General features: G+C 40.8%; 1 protein-coding gene and 1 pseudogene across 1 annotated transcript in view; both read right to left on the bottom strand.

Annotated features, from left to right (window-relative positions):
• Nucleotides 1-15,635, bottom strand: part of LOC148121273 (uncharacterized) — a 51,060-nt gene extending 35,425 nt beyond the window's left edge. Inside the window, 1 exon segment of the mRNA XM_087907721.1 lies at nucleotides 15,537-15,635. Within this exon segment, the coding sequence (XP_087763847.1) occupies nucleotides 15,537-15,539 (3 nt within the window). The 5' untranslated portion in view covers nucleotides 15,540-15,635.
• Nucleotides 11,555-13,886, bottom strand: LOC146890246 (putative serine protease 47; annotated as a pseudogene).
• Nucleotides 15,636-19,506: the final 3,871 nt, after the last annotated feature.

Below are 19,506 nucleotides of genomic sequence, written 5' to 3' on the forward strand. Positions count from 1 at the left end.
ATCATCCTTGGTCTAGGATTATCAGGAGGCAGGGCTTGCTCACAGCTGCAAGTGGGAGGTAGATAGCTGAATTCTTTAAAATCTGTGAAGTTGCAGTACATTTTATCAACTCTTTTGAAGGACAGAGGCTACCAGGCTGAGAGACCAAGGTTAAGTCAAGTTCTGAGAGAGAGGAAAGGCAGTTAGAGGTCTATCCAACATTTGTGAAGTATTTCAAGTCTCCTTTAAATGTTTGGTAAAAGGATAAAGAAATGGTTTAGCAAATAAAAGCACTTGGTCTCAGAGAAGAATATAGTCCACTTCCTAGCATTCACCTTTGGTTGCTCCCAACTACCTGGGACTTAAAACTCTCTCTGACCTCCTAAAAAACCTGCACCTATTTGAGTGCAAATACAAAGACACATGACTATGCACAAATAAAAACAAGACAAACCATTAATTTAAAATGTCATTTCAATATTTAGTAGAATTCCCCATTAAAGCCATCAACCCTTAAGATTTTTTTTCTTCTTTTTGGTTATTTGGGGTTTAATTCACATTGTTCTATTTCTTTGAGATATAAGGAATTTTGGGATTCTTGGGGTTTTTTTCTCACACAGACATTTTATTTTTGTACACTTTCCCCTTAGAGTTGCTTTTGCTACATTCTGGTGATAAGGAATTCCCCTCTGTATGGTGTGAACATCATTAGTTAATAAAGAAACTGTCTTAAGCCTGTGATAGGGTAGAATTTAGGTAGGTGAGGAAAACTAAACGCTGGGAGAAAGGAGGTAGAGTCAAGGAGAAGCCATGGAGCCACTGCCAGAGACAGACATGCTGAAACTTTGATGGTAGGCCAAGACCTCATGATGATGCACAGATTAATATAAATGGGTTAAATTAATATGTAAGAGTTACTCAAAAAGAGGATAAAGCTAATGAGCCAAGCAGTGATTTAATTAATATAGTTTCTGTATGATTATTTCGTGAGTCTGAACAGCTGGGAGCCAACAAGCAGCCTCCTCCAATATTCTTTAAGTTTCTATATGTTGTCTTTCTATAGCATGTTTTGAAACTGACATGAAAAGTACTTATTCATCTTTTTAAAGGCAAGCACTCACATTTAGGAAAAAAAAATATGTTGCAGTGCAGTCTTGGCCAGGAGCACATTTTGTTAATCTGCTATCATTTCAGCCCAAAAGTTTGTTCAACATGGATAACATGAAATTAGTTTTAAATCTCTAACATAAAATATCTCTTAATCCTGGAAATTCTGTGTTGCTTTCTTAAAGTTTAATCTGGAACTTAGAGCAAGGACAATAAATAAGTTGACTGAGAAAACTATTTCAGGTTCCTATTTCCTTTTAATATTTTTATTTCCTACCTCTATCCCTTTTTAAAATAATACATGAAGGGAGAATGATGGTATGCCTTCAGGCCTAATTGAAGAATACTTTTTTGTGTATTTGTCCCTAAGATAAACAACTTAGGGAGTTTTAGAAGTTTAATTTCATGCTTGGCTAATTCCATTACTTTTAGGCTGTAATGAGACAAAGCATCATGGTAGGGAGCATGTGGTGGAAGAGTTGGTTATCTCACAACAGTTGAACTGTGGGTGGAGTAGTGGGAAGGACAAAGAATAGCCCTCAAAGGCACATCTACTCCTCCAGTTATCAGGTCCTACCAGCTGCGAGTAGTGAGAGTAGTGCTCTCGGGATTCAGTCACTTCTTCATAGTCCTTCTAACTGCAAACTATGTTTTTGGTAGACAAGTCTTTTTACAGGAATGCTTCATATTCAAACTGTCATTTTCAGATAGGGAAGCCAGAAAAAAAGGGTCTAACAATGGATAATTATGCCATTTTATTGAGAAAACTGACACGGCTGGACATTCTTGGATGATTACACCTACCAGGAGAAAGCCAACCAATTAAAGGAATAAATGGCTCTGTCTCCTTAATACCTTGATGGAACTTGGGCTTATTCCACAACTCTCAGAGAAGGGAGAACAAACTAGTGTTTTTTCTACATGTTTGATTTCTGAAGTTTGTTGCAATGATGTACTGTGGTGTTCTTTGGGGTGAAATCCTGCAGTTAGGTTCCATAGAAATGATAGTCTTTCTTGGAGACAGTGAGATGTTCCCACTAACCACCTTCCAATCCCACAGGTGGTCCTATCTGCTTCACAGATGACATGCTATAGTGCCTCCTCATATACAGGCCGGTCCCTTATGTAGCAAGGTCAGGCTGTTATACAAAATCTCTCCAGAACCCTGGTATGGGGTAGCACTTTTTCCTGGAATGCAGGAAGGGATGAGGTGGGCAGATGGGTAAATGCTGGAGGCAACAACCTTGTGTTGGAGCTGAGAAGAAACAGGGCTTCCCAGAAAGAATGAGTGGACTAGGCTTGACAACTGGTGTAGGAGGGTCTCTGTCTATGTGTTGCTTTCATTGGTTAAATAAAGAGACTGCCTTGGCCTTTTGATAGGGCAGAAAATTAGGTGGGTGGAGTAGACAGAACAGGATGCTGGGAAGAAGGCATGGTCAGACAGCCGCCCATCATGAAGCTGCCAGGTCAGACATGCTGAATCTTTCCTGGTAAGCCACAGTCTTGTGGTGACATACAGATTATTAGAAATGGGTTGAATCCAGATGTGAGAATTAGCCAATAAGAGGCTGGAGCTAATGGGCCAGGCAGTGTTTAAATGAATACAATTTTTGTGTTGTTATTTCAGGTGTAATCTAGCCGGGTGGGACAGAACAAGGAGTGTTGCTTGAATGTATATTCTCACTGCAATTTTGTATATATTATTAAGCATTAATTTTTAATGAGGAAAAACACATTTAATGCGTTTTAATAACATATTTATTAAGGAAATTATGCCTGTTTTCAGACTTCTAGTCTCCCTGAGCAACTTTATGCTGTAGGAGGTTCTTCTGTCTGTGTTTTGCCTTCATTGCTTCTATAAAGAAACTCCCTTGGCCTTTTGATAGTACAGACTTAGATAGGCAAAGTAGACAGAACTGAATGCTGGGAAGAAGGAGGTGGAGAGAGTCATCATGAACCTGCCAAGTCAGATATGCTGAATCTTTCCGGTAAGCCACAACCTCATGGTGACATGTAGATTATTAGAAATGGGTTGAATCAAGATGTGAGAGTTAGCCAATAAAAGGCTAAAGCTTATTGGCCAAGCAGTAATTTAATAAATACAATTTCTGTGTGGTTATTTTGGGGGTTAAGCTAGCCAGGCAGCCAGGAGCTGGGCTGCCAGGACCAAAAGCAGGCCCTCTCCTCATACAACAACTTTAATTCAAAATAGTATCAATCATTTAAACCTGATAAAATAGTTACCCTAAGACATTATTGTCCTGTAGGAAAGTTTTCTTATAATTTTCTCTTAACTGATTTAATTTGGTTCTGATCACTATGCTTAGTTTCATAGCTTTCACTGTTGAAACATGTATATAATCTGATTATGGCTAGAGAGCAACCATGCTGCTACTCTGTCATCTATGTTTCAATGGCTTAACAAGGAAATAACATAGAAAAATAATTTAATTTTAAACTATAGGGAGCTAGGGAGAGTGCCTAGTACATTAAAAAAAAAGAAGTCAAACATAGCTGTGGATGCTTATAACCCCAGCATTGTAGGACAGATTCCAAGAGCTTGCTGAACAACCAGCCTAGCCAACATGGTGAGCTTCTGATTCAGCGAAAGACTCTGTCTCAAGGCAATGGTGTAGAAAGTGACATAGGAAAACACCCCATGATCTTCACTTTGGTGTCATGCTTGTTGTGTGAGATATACTCACATGCATGTAACACACAATTACAAACACACACACACACACAAATGAATTTTTTAAATCAAAACTAATTAAAAATTCCTTCACATCAACTTTGTAACTCTTGAAGAAAGTACCATGATGGTGTGGTCCTGGTGGATCATCTAGTGACAAATACTTAACAGCTGTCATTAAAATAGAATTTATCAAGGCAAGGATAACAGTTCATTCATGTGAGAAACATAAAGTCATACCAAAGTGTGTCTTTTAGAAACTGATGGCCAGATAAGTCAGACATTTTATTAATTGCTATTATATAAATCTAATTAAATGTATACTTCCTTCAGTTCAGATATTAACAATCACAATAATCTTATCAGAATTATATTAATACAAGTAAAGACTTTTGTCTTTAAGTGCTTTAAGCAATGCCTCTTTTTTTCAGCTCTGAAATAACAAAAATAAAATATATTGTCCTAATTAACTAACTTTCAACTTGACACAGCCTAGAGCAATGGTTCTCAACCTTCCTAGTGCTATGGTCCTTTAACACAGTTTTTCATTTTGTGGTGATCCCTAACCATAAAATTATTTTTGCTGTTATTTTATGACTGTAATTTTGCTACTATTATGAATATATTACAAATATCTTTGTTTTTCAATAGTCTTGGGCAACCCCTATAAAAGGATCATTTGATACCCCACAACATTGAACCAATGAATGTAAATCAGCAAAAGACAGACAAGGCAACCTGATAGCATTGAGAAACTCCTTGGGGGGCCTCTTGTAGGCTGCCATGACAAAGGTCCAATCATTCCCAGTTACTGTGGGGAACATGTCTCACCAGGAAAATTAAAAAATGCAGTGCCTACTGTAAAAAAAAATCATACTGGTCTGAATAATGGAATAGATGTGGAAGATGAATCAAAAACTCCAATAGGAAATAGAAAACATATATTCTGGCAGGCTTCTATAAATAATCAAAGACCAAAGCTAAGAAGAGTGTGTATAAATGGCATTGTTATTGAAGGCTTGGATAGACATGGTGTGTGCATGTAAGTATCATTACTGCAGAATCTTGGCATCAAAATCAGCCTCTTCAAGTGCAGATATTCAGTTCCTAGAAACTGGAACCCTATCTCAAGTGAAACAAAGCATAAAATGGGATAAAAGCATAGGGCCAGAAAAATAGAAAGGAAGGGTGAGGTCATATATAGCTAATATTGCAGTGAATTTGTGGGGTCATGACCTATTGCAGCAATGTAATATCCAGATTAACATTCCTATAATCCCCCCAAAGTTTGTATTTCTGGGAAAGATATTATAAGATGTTATAGAAAAGGTCACCAGCCATTCAAGCTGTATAGGAATGCAAAGCAATTGACAAACCTTCAGAGGTACTAACAGCCCTGCCTTTAAAATGGTTAACTGAGAAAGCAATATGGGTTAAACAATGGCCTTTAACAAAAAAAAAAATCTGCAGGCTTAAACAGCTGGTACAAAAGCAACTAGATGCTCACCGTGTGGAACAATCTACCAGCCTTTGGAATTCTGTATTTGTTGTTAAAAAGAAACCTGGAAAATAGAGAATGGTGACAGATCTTAGAGCTATCAACAAGGTTATTGGACCTATGTGCCCCTTACAATCTGGAATTCCTCTGCCGTCTATGTTACCAAAATGATGGCCTCTCATAGTTATTGATTTAAAGCATTGTTTCTTCAGTGTACCTTTTCAAGTAAAGGATAGAGAAAAATTTGCCTTCAGAGTGCCTACTTAAAATAGTTCTCAGCCTACTAGGAGATACCAGTGGACCATCCTCCCACAGGGAATGCTCAATACCTACACCCTGTGCCAATACTTTGTCAGTCAGACATTGGAAATAATACATAAGAAATTTCCTAAGTCTATAATCTATAGTCATTAAATGGATGACATTTTGTTTTCTGATTCAAAAGCAGATACTTTAGGAAGAATGTTTGAAGAAGTAAAGAAAGTTTTGCCTAAATGGGGACTGCAAATTGTTCCTGAAAAGATTCAAAGAGAAGATTCTGTTAATTACTTAGGTTACAGAACAGGTTTACAGAAAATTAGAACACAAAAGGCACAAATTAGGAGAGATTGATTACAGACTCTTAATAGCTTTCAAAGATTGTTAGGAGACATTTCCAGTCTATGACCGGCTGTTGGGATAACACCTGACCTAATAATTCATTTAAACAAAACCTTAGATGGTAATAAAGATTTGAATAGTTCCAGAGAATTAACAGCTGAAGCAGAAAAGGAACTGACAATAATTGAGGAAAAATTACAGGAGGCACATGTGGATAGGGTGAATCCAAATCTTAGTTGTATCCTACTCATATTGCCTTCCAGAATTTCTCCTTTGGGAATTTTAATGCAGAGGGAAGATATTATCTTAGAATGAATCTTTATACCACATAAACCAAGTAAAAAATTAAAAACTTATGAGGAAAAAAATCTCTGAATTAATTATAAAATGTAAACTGAGACTTCGTCGACTAGGAGGTATAGACTCAGCAGAAATTATAGTGCCTTTCACTACTGATGAAATAAAAAAGCTATGGGAAGACAATGAACCATGGCAAAGAGCTTGTGTTAATTCTTTGGGAGAAATTCACAGCAACTATCCCCAAAGCGATAGACTTAACCTTATAAAGAGAACTTCTTGGATTCTTCCTCAAATTGTATGTGATGCTCCAATAACTGGCACCCATACATTTTATACTGATGCAAATAAATCAGGAAAGGCATGTTACAAATTAGAAGAATTGAGTAAGGTGGAACAAAGCCCTTATAATTCTGTCCAGAAGGCAGAATTATATGCCATTCTTATGGTGCTAAGGGATTTTAAAGACCCTCTTAATATAGTTACTGATTTACAATATGCAGAAAGAGTTATTTTGCATATTAAAACCACTGAATTTATAACAGATGATACAAAATTCACTTCATTGTTTATCCAAGTACAAGACATAATCAGGAATAGGCTTTGTCCTATATACATAACACACATCCAATCCCTTATGGGTCTGCCAGGTCCTCTAGAACAAGGTAATTCAGAAATTCATCAATTACTGACTGGTTCATAAAAACAAGCACGCCAATAGCAAAAGTTTAAAGAAAGAGTTTTCTATTAGCATCTTAAAGCGGCAGGCTGTTTATCTAATAGCTTTTAAAATGCCTGTCCTATGAGCCAACAAAAAGTCCAACAGTACTGCTATGAGCACAGTTGAACAAATGCTTTTGTAGTATGTTAGGGCATCTCTTGGGTATATTCCCAAGAGTGAAATTGCTGGGTCCTGAGGGAGGCTGACTCCCAGTTTCCTGAGAAACCGCCACACTGATTTCCACAGTGGCTGCACAAGTTTGCATTCCCACCAACAATGGATGAGTGTTCCCCTCATTCCACATCCTATCCAGCATAGGCTATCATTGGTGTTTTTGAGTTTGGCTATTCTGACAGGTGTAAGATGATATCTCAAAGTTGTTTTGATTTGCATTTCCCTGATCGCTAAGGAGGTTGAGCATGACCCTAAGTGCCTTTTGGTCATACGAAGTTCATCTGTTGTGAATTATCTGTTCAGTTCAGTACCCCATTTTTTAATTGGGTTAATTAGAGTTTTAGTGTCTAGTTTCTTGAGTTCTTTGTATATTTTGGAGATCAGACCTTTGTCTGATGAGGGGTTTGTGAAGATCTTCTCCCAGTCCGGAGGTAGTCTTGTCTTACTGACAGTATCCTTTGCTGTTCATAGCAGCACTATTTGTAATAGCCAGAACCTGGAAACAACCTAGGTGCCCTTCAATAGAAGAATGGTTAAAAAAGGTGTGGAACATATACACATTAGAGTTTTACTCAGCGGTAAAAAACAATGACATCTTGAATTTTGCATGCAAATGGATGGAAATAGAATACGCTTTACTGAGTGAGGTAAGCCAGACCCAAAAAGAGGAATATGGTATGTATTCACTCATAAGTGGATTCTAACCATAATTAAAGGTCTTTGATCCTATTATTCATGATCCTAGAGAAGCTAACTAAGAAGGTGAACCTGATGAAAATCATGTAGCTATCCTCCTGGAGATTGGAAATAGACAAGAGTTCCAGGTAACCTCGGGTGCATGGGGGGGGGGGTGGGAGGGTTGTTGGAAGGGAAGAGGGTTAGAGAGAAGGGAGTAGGGGAGGAATGGGGAAAGCTCGGTGGACTGGGATGGGGGGAGGGAGGAAGGATGGATATGGGAGCAGGAAAGAATATATTTCAACTAAGGGAGTCATTTTAGGGTTTACAGGAGACTTGATTATAAATGGGATCCCAGATCCAAGGAGAGATCCCCAGATTGTTCTCTGGACAGAGGAGAGGGTGCCTGAAATGGCCTTGGCCCATAACCATACTGATGAATATTTTGCTTATCATCATAGAACCTTCATCTGGCGATGGATGGAGATAGAGACAGAGACCCACATTGGAACACTGGACTTAACTCCCTAGGTCCAAATGAGAAGCAGAAGGAAAGAGAACGTGAGCAAAGAAGGCAAGACCAGAGGGAACCTTCATCTGACGATGGATGGCGGTACAGACGGAGACCCACATTGGAGCACTGGATTGAGCCCCCCAAGGTCCAAATGAGGAGCAGAAGGAGGAAGAAAATGAAAAAGGAAATCAGGACTGCGAGGGATGTGATCACCCACTGATACAAGGGGACGGATCTAATGAGAGTTTACCAAGGCCAGTTGGACTGGGACTGAACATGTGTGTATGTATGTATGTATGTATGTATGTATGTATGTATGTATGTATATTGACCTGAAGTTCGTCATGCTTTAGAACTGGCCTATCCACATGTACATATAGACTCCACAATAAAATCCCATGCTTACCAGGCAGTGGTGATGCACACCTTTATTCCCAGCATGCAGGAGGCAGAGGCTCCTGCTCTGTGAGTCTGAGGCCAAACTGGTCTACAAGAGCTAGTTCTAGGACAGGCTCTAAAGCTACGGAGAAACCCTGTCTCGAAATATAAAAATAAAATATCCATGCTTCTTTTGTTTAGTGGAAAACATTATTTTGGAAATTATGTTTATGCTGTACTCACTTGCTGCAGATAATTTTGTTCTATTCTGATATCATAGCTGTGCCTAATTTGACTTTGTCTTTACCAAGTTGGAAACTCGGTTGCATTTGGTTACATTCCCAGCACCATCTGTTCCAGATTGGAATGCAAAGCCTCTTACTGAAGTCAGTTCATTTCTTTTTACTCCAAATCAAGACCAAGCTTTTCTTTGGTAGTATGAACAGTAACTATAGCATCATCCTGGAGCTCAGGGAAAATCGTAGATCTTTCTGGTCTTTCCATCTGGTGAAACCCTTGTGTCTGGCAAGCCCAACCTCAGGCTTCCTGATCTTATACCATATATCTCCCTAAGTGGATGTCTGATGCTCATTCTTAGTATAGGTCAGACTAAGGCTTTACTAGAAATCTGAGGCTTAGGCAACAGTCATATAGGTACAGTCTATGACAAGCCTACATGTGTTCAAGCCCTCTCAAGAAGTCTCTGTGATTTGATTCCTGTTCCATTACTTACTACTGATACCCTTCCCTGTGTAGTTACTCACAAGGATATGAATAGTGAGTACTTCAGATGGTATCAAGTAACAGATAAATTAGGCTGAGCTAGAGCTGAGTTTTAGTTGTGTTCTTCAGTGGGATACTTATAGGTTGAGATCAGTGGTTTAGACTGTAAGGACATTGTGGTGGTTTGAATAAGAATGGCTCCCATAGGCTCATATTTTAGAATGCTTAGTCACCAGGAAGTGGAACTCTGAAAGGATTAGAATGATAAGGACATGAAGCTTTGTTGAAAACATTGTGTCATTGGGGTTTGTTTTTCAGGTTTTAAAAGCCCATGCCAGACCCAATGACACCCAGGTATCTAGAGTCCAGCTAGTCTAGGAGCGTCATGGTAACTGTACAGTGAAGAAATTTATAATCCACACTGAGTCACCTGAGCTTCCTTTACCACACCACTGTCAGGCTAACTCTTCCCCAGACATTAGAGCCCTCAATGAAAAGGAAGACTTGTTAACTGGCATCTCAGAGTCCTAACGAACTTTGCTGCAAGATCCCATAACCAAGCTTGTTATTAAGTGAAGTGTTTGTGTTCTTAATTCCATAGACCTTGAAGCAGCAAAGTCTAATATGAATATAGACGTACAACCAGTTGTAGCAGTACCTCAGAAGTGGAGCTGTGGTCAGATGCAGGATCTTCAAGAAAAAAAAAGCTCTCCAGCAAGAATGAATTAAGAAGATACTCTCATATATGTGCTGGGGGAGATGTTAAGGTATGCTTTTATGCATCTTAGGCTCATTTGGAACTTATTATATGGCAGAGAATGGTCTTGAACATCTGATCCTCCTGATTTTACCTCTTAACTCCTGGGATAATAGGTGTTTGTCATCATACCTTGTTTATGCAGCACTAGGGATCAAACTTGGGCTTTTTGTGATAGACAAGTACTCTATAGACCATCTCCTGTGACTGAGACTGTATGTAGCAGACTTTCTTGAGTTTCCACAAGATCCTTTTGTGATGGAAGCCCTATTGCACAGGCAGGAAAAAATTGGAAACAAGGACACTTCTGCTAGTGAACACAAATCCATCAGACAACACTATAATTAGAAAGCATTTGTTTTGAACCTTGTAAGTGCTGTCTGGTTCCTATGGACCTGGGGTAAGCAGGAGCTCTCCTCTTTATTGAGTATTCTAAAGACTGGGGTGAGTAGCATTGTGAGGCCTCTTAACTCCTGCTGGCCATATAAGTATTCTGAGCCTGGTACAATTGCCTAAACAATGGGCCCAGAAGACCATTTTTGTTGTTTTAATTTTTCCTTGATTACTAAGTCCTGGGTCAACCAAACTGACAAGGTTATATCAAGTGTGGATAGAGGCAGGTGTGGTCTGGGCTTCAAACATTAGGGACCAGGTTCATAGGAAGAATGGGGCCCCTGGATGTAGGTGACGATGATGCTCAGTATTAACCTAGAGTAGAAACTTGAGCATGGTTGACTTAATGTTTGGTTTTCATCCAGCTACTACAACAGCTTTTATCTGCTTTCAACTAATGTTCTAGTCCCCCACATCCATTGAGACTTCTAGCCACAAGTCATGTTTCTATTCCTTTGACCTGATCCTAGCACCCCAAACCCACAAAATCACTTCAGTCTTTCAGGTTCTCTGTGCATCTATTCTTTCTCCTTGAAATCCCAGGAGTGCTGCTACCCCACCTCCAGAAAAAGGCCCTTATTCCCTTGTACTTGAAGGCTAGGTGTAAAATTCTACTTCCCTGAAGGATGTGGCATTCCTCACAGCAGGGACAAGGCCATAGCAATGTCACTCTCTTTTGGAGATGCATCCTTATTCCTCAGTATCCCTATAGGGGGCAGGCCCCCATTTTCCTACCCAATTAGGCACACCCCCATTTCCTTGCCTTTTCCTAAAGGAGAATTTCCTTGTGATGTTCCATCTCCTCCCTTTCAAGGTCTGATGGCTAACTCCAGGGTAAGTCTGGCCACCGAGGGATATGGGAACCCTACAAAGGTATGCAATCAGAGTTGAGTGAGGATGAGGCTTTATTGCTTGACTTTTCTTCACTTGTTTTAGTAGTGGCTGTGAAAGGGCAGATATGCTGAGGAAAGATTCAGATGGTAAACTAAAGAGTGGAGGCTATAGCTTAGGGAAGCCTGAGCAAAGAATGTCCAAAGGCCTGGTGCTCACCCTGGGGCCTGGTCTTGAGCCTCAGGGATAAATACCAATAGGAACCAGATTTGTGCAACTATGAAGATGCTGCAGGTTTGTGGGGAGACAGAAGTTCTCAGAGGCCTAGGTTTTAGTTCTGTGTGAGGAGACACAGATCCAGATTCTGGAAGTGGAATAAGTCCCTTGACTTGGCTGATCCAGTTAGTGAAGTAGGTAACCCTGGTAAAGACACTGGGGTAAATGGGATGCCAGCAGTCCAGACCCCAACTATCCAGTCCTACCAGGACCCATGAATTGGTTTGGTAGCAGATGAGTGGAATCACCAGAATTCCCAATCACCCCAGAATCACCCCAAGGAGAGAGAGTAGTTAGTGTTTGACCTGTTTAAGGCCACAAATACCAAGTGCATGTTAGGATCCTACAGAGCCCAACAGATGAGGACAAGCTAAAAACATATGGATTTTTTTTTGCTTGCCATGCCTCATGTCTAGAAGGGAAAATTTAGGAACTTGTAAGAAAGCTAGTTCTGCTAACCTATGTGTAGGTCCTGGCTCTATAAACCTTGAGCTGATGCAATATATTCAGTCAACTCCTCTGCCTTTGGTAACCTTGGTTAGGTCTATTTGCTCAACTTGTGAACTGGAACTCTTGAAAAAATATGCTCATCTCTTGGCTGGGTAAAGACAGCTTATATCACTGGGCAAAGGAGTCTTCAGAACACTTCTAAAAGTTACTGCATTGGTGTGGGAGAATTATCTGTATTCTGTCAGTCATGTATTTTAATAAAACGCTGATTGGCCAGGCAGGAAGTATAGGTGGGTCAACCAGACAGGAAGTAGAGGCAGGGCGGTGAGAACAGGAGAAGGCTAGGAAGGAGGAAGCCCATTCCTCCCACTCATGCCCAGACTCTGAAGAAGCAACATGTGAGCTGCCACACTGAGAAAGCTACTGAGCTGTGTGGCTAACATAGATAAAAATAATGGGCTAACATAAGTTATAACAGCTAATAAGTAGCCTGAGCTAGTGGGCCAATCAGTTTATAATCTTATGGAGCCCTCTGTGTGATTTTCTTTGGGGCTTGCCAGCTGTGGGGTATTGGGCAGGACAGAAACCCCAGTAAGCAGGCCCCTTCATGTTACATTGAATTTGTAAAATCCCTTTAGGAAAATCCCATGGGAAATCCAGTCTATAATGGGGACTATGTCAGCTCAGAGTCAGAAGCCTGCAGAGATGGGGAAGGCATCAGAATCCAGACATCTGGGCCCTGGTTGTGCCACTTCAGTTCAGACCAACTATTTTCCTTCTCTGGGACAGTTTACCCAGAAAATCCATTATGTCCAATTGTGAATTTACTTCTATACCATATAAAGAGTTCCTATAAGAAACTGACAACCCAACAACAAAGTAAGAAACTTAAATGAAACATCACAGAAGACAGCATATAACAATGAACATACAAAATGCACTTAGTGGCAAGAAAGGGAGATGGGTACCAGAAGCATACTAAGTCAGCACTGAAAATATTACCAAACTGTTTACTTACAAATTACATATTTGTATATATGTTATGCCTCAATAAAAAGTATAAGATATGCAACAAAAATTGATGCTAGGATTTGCTAAAGCTATCCTCAAGGAGACTATTGAAGCATAAACCCAAGGAAAACAAGTAGAGGTAATGAAACAAGAAGTGTGAGGGGCTCCACAAAGACCAGAGGACAATACATCCACTCCTGGAGGAACTGAGATAGAATAGGCATGGGGAAAACCCATGACTGCCTTATTCACCCGGCAGATGGACTTTCCTGTGGAGAGGCCCCCAGCACACAGCATTTCCTCATGCACATAGTCCTTCTTTTGGCCTTATATGTTTGCCCACATAAGGTATTACAGAACTCATTCTCAATGTTGCCCACTTCACCCTCTTGCAGAGAGAAGGGTAGTAACAGTTTTGCTGTGAAAATAAGGAGGAGGTCAGTGATGGACACTGTGACTTAGCTGAGAAAATCCAGGCTACTCTGACTGATGCTCACCATAGGACATCTGAGTATCAAATTCTGTTTCTATCTTCTACCTACTTCTCATGAACTTCTCTCCTTTTTCTCAGAAACTCCCACTTACCTTCCTCATCTCTCTCACAGCATCAGACCACAAATCTACTGTATAAAGAGGCAAATCCTACTAATAATTGTGTTCAATATTGTTAAGCAACCTTTATCACTAATCTTTATCCTATGTCTTTATCCACCTGCTCACCCACACACCCACTCATTTTTTATTACCTTCCATCCATCCATTCTTTCATTAGTGTCTCCATCTATCCTGCTGCCTCATACCTGCTAACATTTCTATCCACAACACCAATGTACCCATCTTCCTTTCTTCCTTCCTTCCTTCCTTCCTTCCCTCCCTACTTCCTTCCTTCCTTCTTCTTCTCTCTTACTCACTTGAGTTAAAGTGATACAAAGAACATTTTTAGTTGGGAAAACCAGAAAAACTAAGCCGATTTACTCATTTGTGTCAAAGAAATAACACAGGGAGAGGTGACAGTACAAATTGTCTACTTTAGCACAAATAATTAAGTAAAATGCAGATGGGAGACTGTAAAAATAAATCTAAACCAATCATACCAAGACTAAAGGGGAGAGAAAATTGCAGAGAAAAAAGAGGTCCTGAGGTGGAAATGACCTAAAAATATTCAAGGAGAATTAAGGAAGCTGGGGTTGGGTAAATGAGGGAAGAAGTAGGTGATGAAGCAGAAATGGATCAGGGTGCTATTATCATGTAAGACCTTGACAGGGATTTTTTTTTAATTTTGATTGAAAGCACAAGTGAGAAGGTAGTGGAGGGTTCTGAAAAGAAAAATGAAATGGCTATGTTCTAAAGCAATGCTGAAAGTCACATAGAGACTCATGTAGAAGCACATAAGAATAAAAATAGAGGACCATTTGAGAGAAACTACACTCAAGAAATGGGAGTTAATTATGCTAGGCTATGTAACAGCAGCACTGTGCAGTATCCATCAGGTATTAGACTGGTATTGTAAAACAAAATGTGGACCCTGCTTTCAAGAATGTGTGTGTGGGATAGGGGAGCAAACCTCCTCGGGAAGACATGTTCTTCCCAAAACACCTAAAATACATTTTTTTTGAGAAGAAATGTGTGAAATTATGATTTACAAACAAGTAAAAATCTACATTCTTTTTTATTTGCATTATTCCATATTTCTAAGTCATAATCCCTTAATAAATACTTCCGGGTATGACTCTGCATACATTTCTCTACTTTCAATCTAAAGTAATGAAAGCTAGGGGATCTTGGTAGAGCCTTTTCCAAGTATGTGCAAGGCACTGGGACCAATCCTCAATACCAGAAACAAACAAACAAGCAAAATAAAACCAAAACAATTTCTCCATTATGTAGTTCATCTGACAAGACTGTAAAAACAGGATAAAGCCAGTTGAGATTAAGTGAGATTAAACACTTTAGAACTGCAATAGTTCTCACTTAATCATGCATTCTCAATGGTCTCAAATCACATGTGACTTTCCACTTGACTCAAGCACTCCCAAGATATCTGGTAATTACATGTATTATACTTGTATTATAACTACAGACAGATCCCAAACCTAAATGTGAAAAGTGCAGAACTTCTGAATACCCAGGAGAGACCAGGAGTCTCCGCATTTGGCGAATGTGCCACATGCAACGATACAAGCACGACAGACACCACCATCTGCGGCTCCCGACACTCTGCTCTGTGCAGGGCAGTGAAGTGATTCAGAGGCTGCCAGCAGAGAGCTGCAAGTTTAGGACTACTGAGACAGGAAGACACTAAACTCTGTGTTTGTCCGCTGGCTCCCACCCAGCCAGTGGAGGACCCACCACACTGGCCGCGAGCCTCAGCGGGCCGCTCCGCCTAGTTTGGGGACAATGGCCCCTCGCTCGCCAAGCCCAGCCACTCCTTCCCTCTGTGGAGAGCAACCCATCACTCACCATGGTGCAGCTGCCGAGCTGACACACTCTCTGCCCACAAGAGAGCCCGAGACTCAGTGCGTGAGAGAGCTGAGTCGGAGCGGAAATCTGGCTCCCGGAAGAACCTTCCCATCTGACTGGCGGGTCTGCTGGAAGCACTGATTGGCTGGTGAGGTCTCAGTGACCGGGACCAGGTGAGCAGAAGGGACTCGGCACCGTAGTCCAGCACTGGCTTCTAAAGACAGACCTGTCCCAGATTGGCTGGAGATTTATGCCAAATTCAACAGCAAGTCTCTTGCTAATGTAAATCAATGGGTCCGGTTTTAAAACGAAGTATACAAATTCAGAAAATTAACTAAAATTAAACTAAATAGCCAGACATTAAAAAAAAAAAAAAGAAAACGAACTGGTTGGTGAAGACACAAGGCTATAACCGCAAAACTTCATAAAGAAGGTAGGCAGGTCTCTGTGTGTTCAAGGCCAGACAGCTAGGAATGATACACAGAGAAACCCTGTCTCGAGAAAAAAAAATCAAAAAAAAAATTTGAAAAGCTGCTTTCAAGCTTCTACTATTGAGTATTTATTTATCTGACATGTGTGGGTGGTGGGGAAGGGATTTCTAAAAGAAATGGTCTGTGGCCTGAAGAGTCTCCAGGATCTGAGATGAATTCCAATGGCTACCAGCAGATGTGAACTGGAGTATGGCTTCAGGTCACTGCCTGAGGAGTGTAGCTAGCATTGACCTTGCCAATTGGCCCCAGTCATATGTTATTGTCAGGGCCTGAAGTTCCTCAAAAAGGAATGAATGAAGACCCAAGACCCTTGCTTATCTAAATGCCTGACTTTGGGGAAAGGACTTGTGGGCACTTGAAACTGAGGTTTCTTGTCTTAGTCTTATTCTGTAGGGACCTGTTCCCTTCAGAACGCTCTCTCTCAAAAGGGAAGGTCATGACTTCTTACTCTTTTCCCATGATACCTTCGTACTTCCCATTCTGATGGATGGTTCTGTACTGATTCCTAACCCTAATTGAACTCTTCCACTGTAAATAAATAAAGTAAGCAAAGATGTGAACAGATGAATGAACGAACGGACAAACAAATAAATAAAAAGTTCACAGTTGTTTATTGACTTTTGATTTCATAATAAAAAATTTAAAAAATATTTATTTATTATGTATACAATATTCTGTCTGTGTGTATGCCTGCTGGCCAGAAGAGGGCACCAGACCCCATTACAGATGGTTGTGAGCCACCATGTGGTTGCTGGAAATTGAACTCAGGACCTTTAGAAGAGCAGACAAAGCTCTTAACCTCTGAGCCATCTCGCCAACCCCCATAATGAAAACTTTTGACATGTGACCTAGAAAGTGTCTGGAGCATAACTTTATACTCAACACCCCCCCCCCACACACACACACGGAAACACTTGGATAAATTTTAAAATTAAACTAAATATACAAAAAAAGGAAGCAAAACACCTTTACTATCATCATCCCGTCACTCATGTCAATATACGAACAAACTAAGAAACATGGGAAGACAGTGCTGGCTGGTGGGGGGGAGGAGTACATGATTTACAGAGGAGGGGTTTCATGGGATTAAATAAGAAAATCTCATCCTTCACAGGCTGCACAGGCAACCTTCTTTGGTCTTAACAAGGTTCAGACAGCCATCAGACACAGTGAGGTAGAAAATGAGGCACCTCCTGGAGATTCTTAATGGAGGCCTACCTAGCCCCTTGTTGTAAAGTAGAGAGGGGGAGAAAGGGCACCTATGTGGTGGGCACAGAGGAGTTGGGATGCCCACAGTGGTATTTGCACATTTGTTCCTGTCCTGAGTAGTGCCATGTCAGTCAATCAGTCAAGCTGATGTCCACCTGCACTCAGGAGGCAGAGTGAACTCTGTGAACTCTGAAAGTCATGTTTTCCAGGCAGGGCTATGTAAAGAGATGCCTCACGTCAATATACGAACAAACTAAGAAACATGGAAAGACAGTACTGGCTGGTGGGAGTTCCAAAACTGGTTCCAAGGCTAAAGCATAGAGTCTGGTTTCCTGTGCTCACCAACCAGCAGAGATTTGGGTTTGTGTGCTCCTGAGACCTACCCCAATTTAATACTGCATTGCCTTTTTATGATAGGGCACGTACACGCATGCTTGATATTACACACATACACAGCCTGTGTGGCTGTCTGCCCGCCTGCCTCTGTGAACCCTGTGTGAGTGCCTGGTTGGTACCTTCAGAAGACAAAAGGTGGGAGTGGGGTTCTGCTGAAATTAGAGTTATGGATGGCTGCCAGCTGTTTCTTGGCTGCTGTGAGGATGGTGGAACAGTAACCCACCAAAGACAGAGACATGCCAGACAGGAGTTTTGGTAGAAAACTGAACTGAACTGAACTGAACTGAGTAGATACTGGTTATTCAATTTTAGTGTTTATGAATTATGTCGGAGGAACCTTCTACTTAAATGAAACAAAACCAAATCCTTTCAAACTTCTGGATGTCCTCTGAGGGGGATGAATGGATGATGGAAAAGAAAAGAAGATAAGAGGGTTTTAGTTGTTCCAAAATCTTCAGGGACAAAATTTTCCCTTATATGGTGTACTTGAGAATAGCAAGAATTCCTGCTGCATTGTGCCAAGTTTTTCTCACTTGAGGTTGGATGGTGTCAACTGTAAGATTTTTATCTTTTATGATCATGTGAGATTCTAGCTTTTTTTAATTGATAAATGGACACATGTTCCCTCTAGTTCTAATTAGCTGTACAGCTTTGACCATGAAAACAGATTGGATTTCATCAAAAAATTTCTCTGCATTTTATCTTTCACCTTTGATTGCTATTAAGTGCCATCTAGTTGGTTCATAGTGTTTCATGAGCACTTTCCTAATTCTTTTGTTTTTGTGTCTTGTTTTGTCTTTTTAGGCAGGGTTTCTCTATGTAATAGACTTGGAACTTGCTTGGTAGATGAGGCAGGCCTTGAACTCACTGATATCCTCCTGCCTCAGCATCCCAAGTGCTAGGATTACAAATATTATGTCACCACTGCTCAGTTTTTCCTAATTCTTTTTTGCTGGTGGTGGTGGTGGTGGTTTGGTTTTTTTTTGTTGTTGTTGTTGTTTTGTTTTTGGAGACAGGATTTCTCTGTAGATTTGGAGCCTGTCCTGGATCTAGCTCTTGTAAACCAGACTGGCCTTAAACTCACAGAGATCTGTCTGCTTCTGTCTCCTGAGTGCTAGGACTAAAGGCACCCGCCTCGATTTTTTCTAATTCTTGAATGGGATAGCCACCAAAGGCATTTCTTCCTACTTGGTTTGTTTTTGATTGCTGTTTTGAGTTTCTAGATCACCTGCTCCATGGGCCCTAGCCTACACACCTGTTCTCGGAGGGGACCTGATAGGACTGAGACTCACTGACTTCACAGACTAGTAAAAGCCAAGGTCGCCACCCCTTTCTAACCTTGAACTACTGGCTGACCCATTAAAGGGTGAGGCTACAACTTGACTGGCCTGCTCAGATATGCATTTTTTTTTTGTTTCTCAAGGTAGTGTTTCCCTGCCTAACAGTCCTAGCTGTCCTGGACCTAGCTCTTTTTTTTTAAGTAATTTTATTAAATTATAAAAGTTTCCATTTACGCCGCTCTTCCCAACACCCTCCCACTCCCCCCCTCCTCCTCCCTCTTTGTCCCTAAGGGCAGTAAGGGTTTCCAGCCCTGTGGGAAGTTCAAGTTCGTCCCCCCTCCCTCCAGGTCCAGGAAGGTGAGTATCCAAACAGACTGGATCCCGAAAATCCAGTATATGCAGAGGAAACTAGTCCCAGTGTCATTGTCCATGGCTTCTCAGAAAGACTCTGGGCCAGCCACATTCAGAGAATCTGGTTGGATCACGTGCTCGTTCAGTCGCAGTCCAACTGGCCTTGGTAAACTCTCATTAGATCCGTCCCCTTGTATCAGTGGGTGATAGCATCCCTCGCAGTCCTTCGTCATTTTCTTCGTC

Source organism: Myodes glareolus, chromosome 7 (genome assembly GCF_982192425.1).
Source record: "Myodes glareolus chromosome 7, mMyoGla1.1, whole genome shotgun sequence".
In the NCBI taxonomy this organism is placed as follows: Eukaryota; Metazoa; Chordata; class Mammalia; order Rodentia; family Cricetidae; genus Myodes; species Myodes glareolus.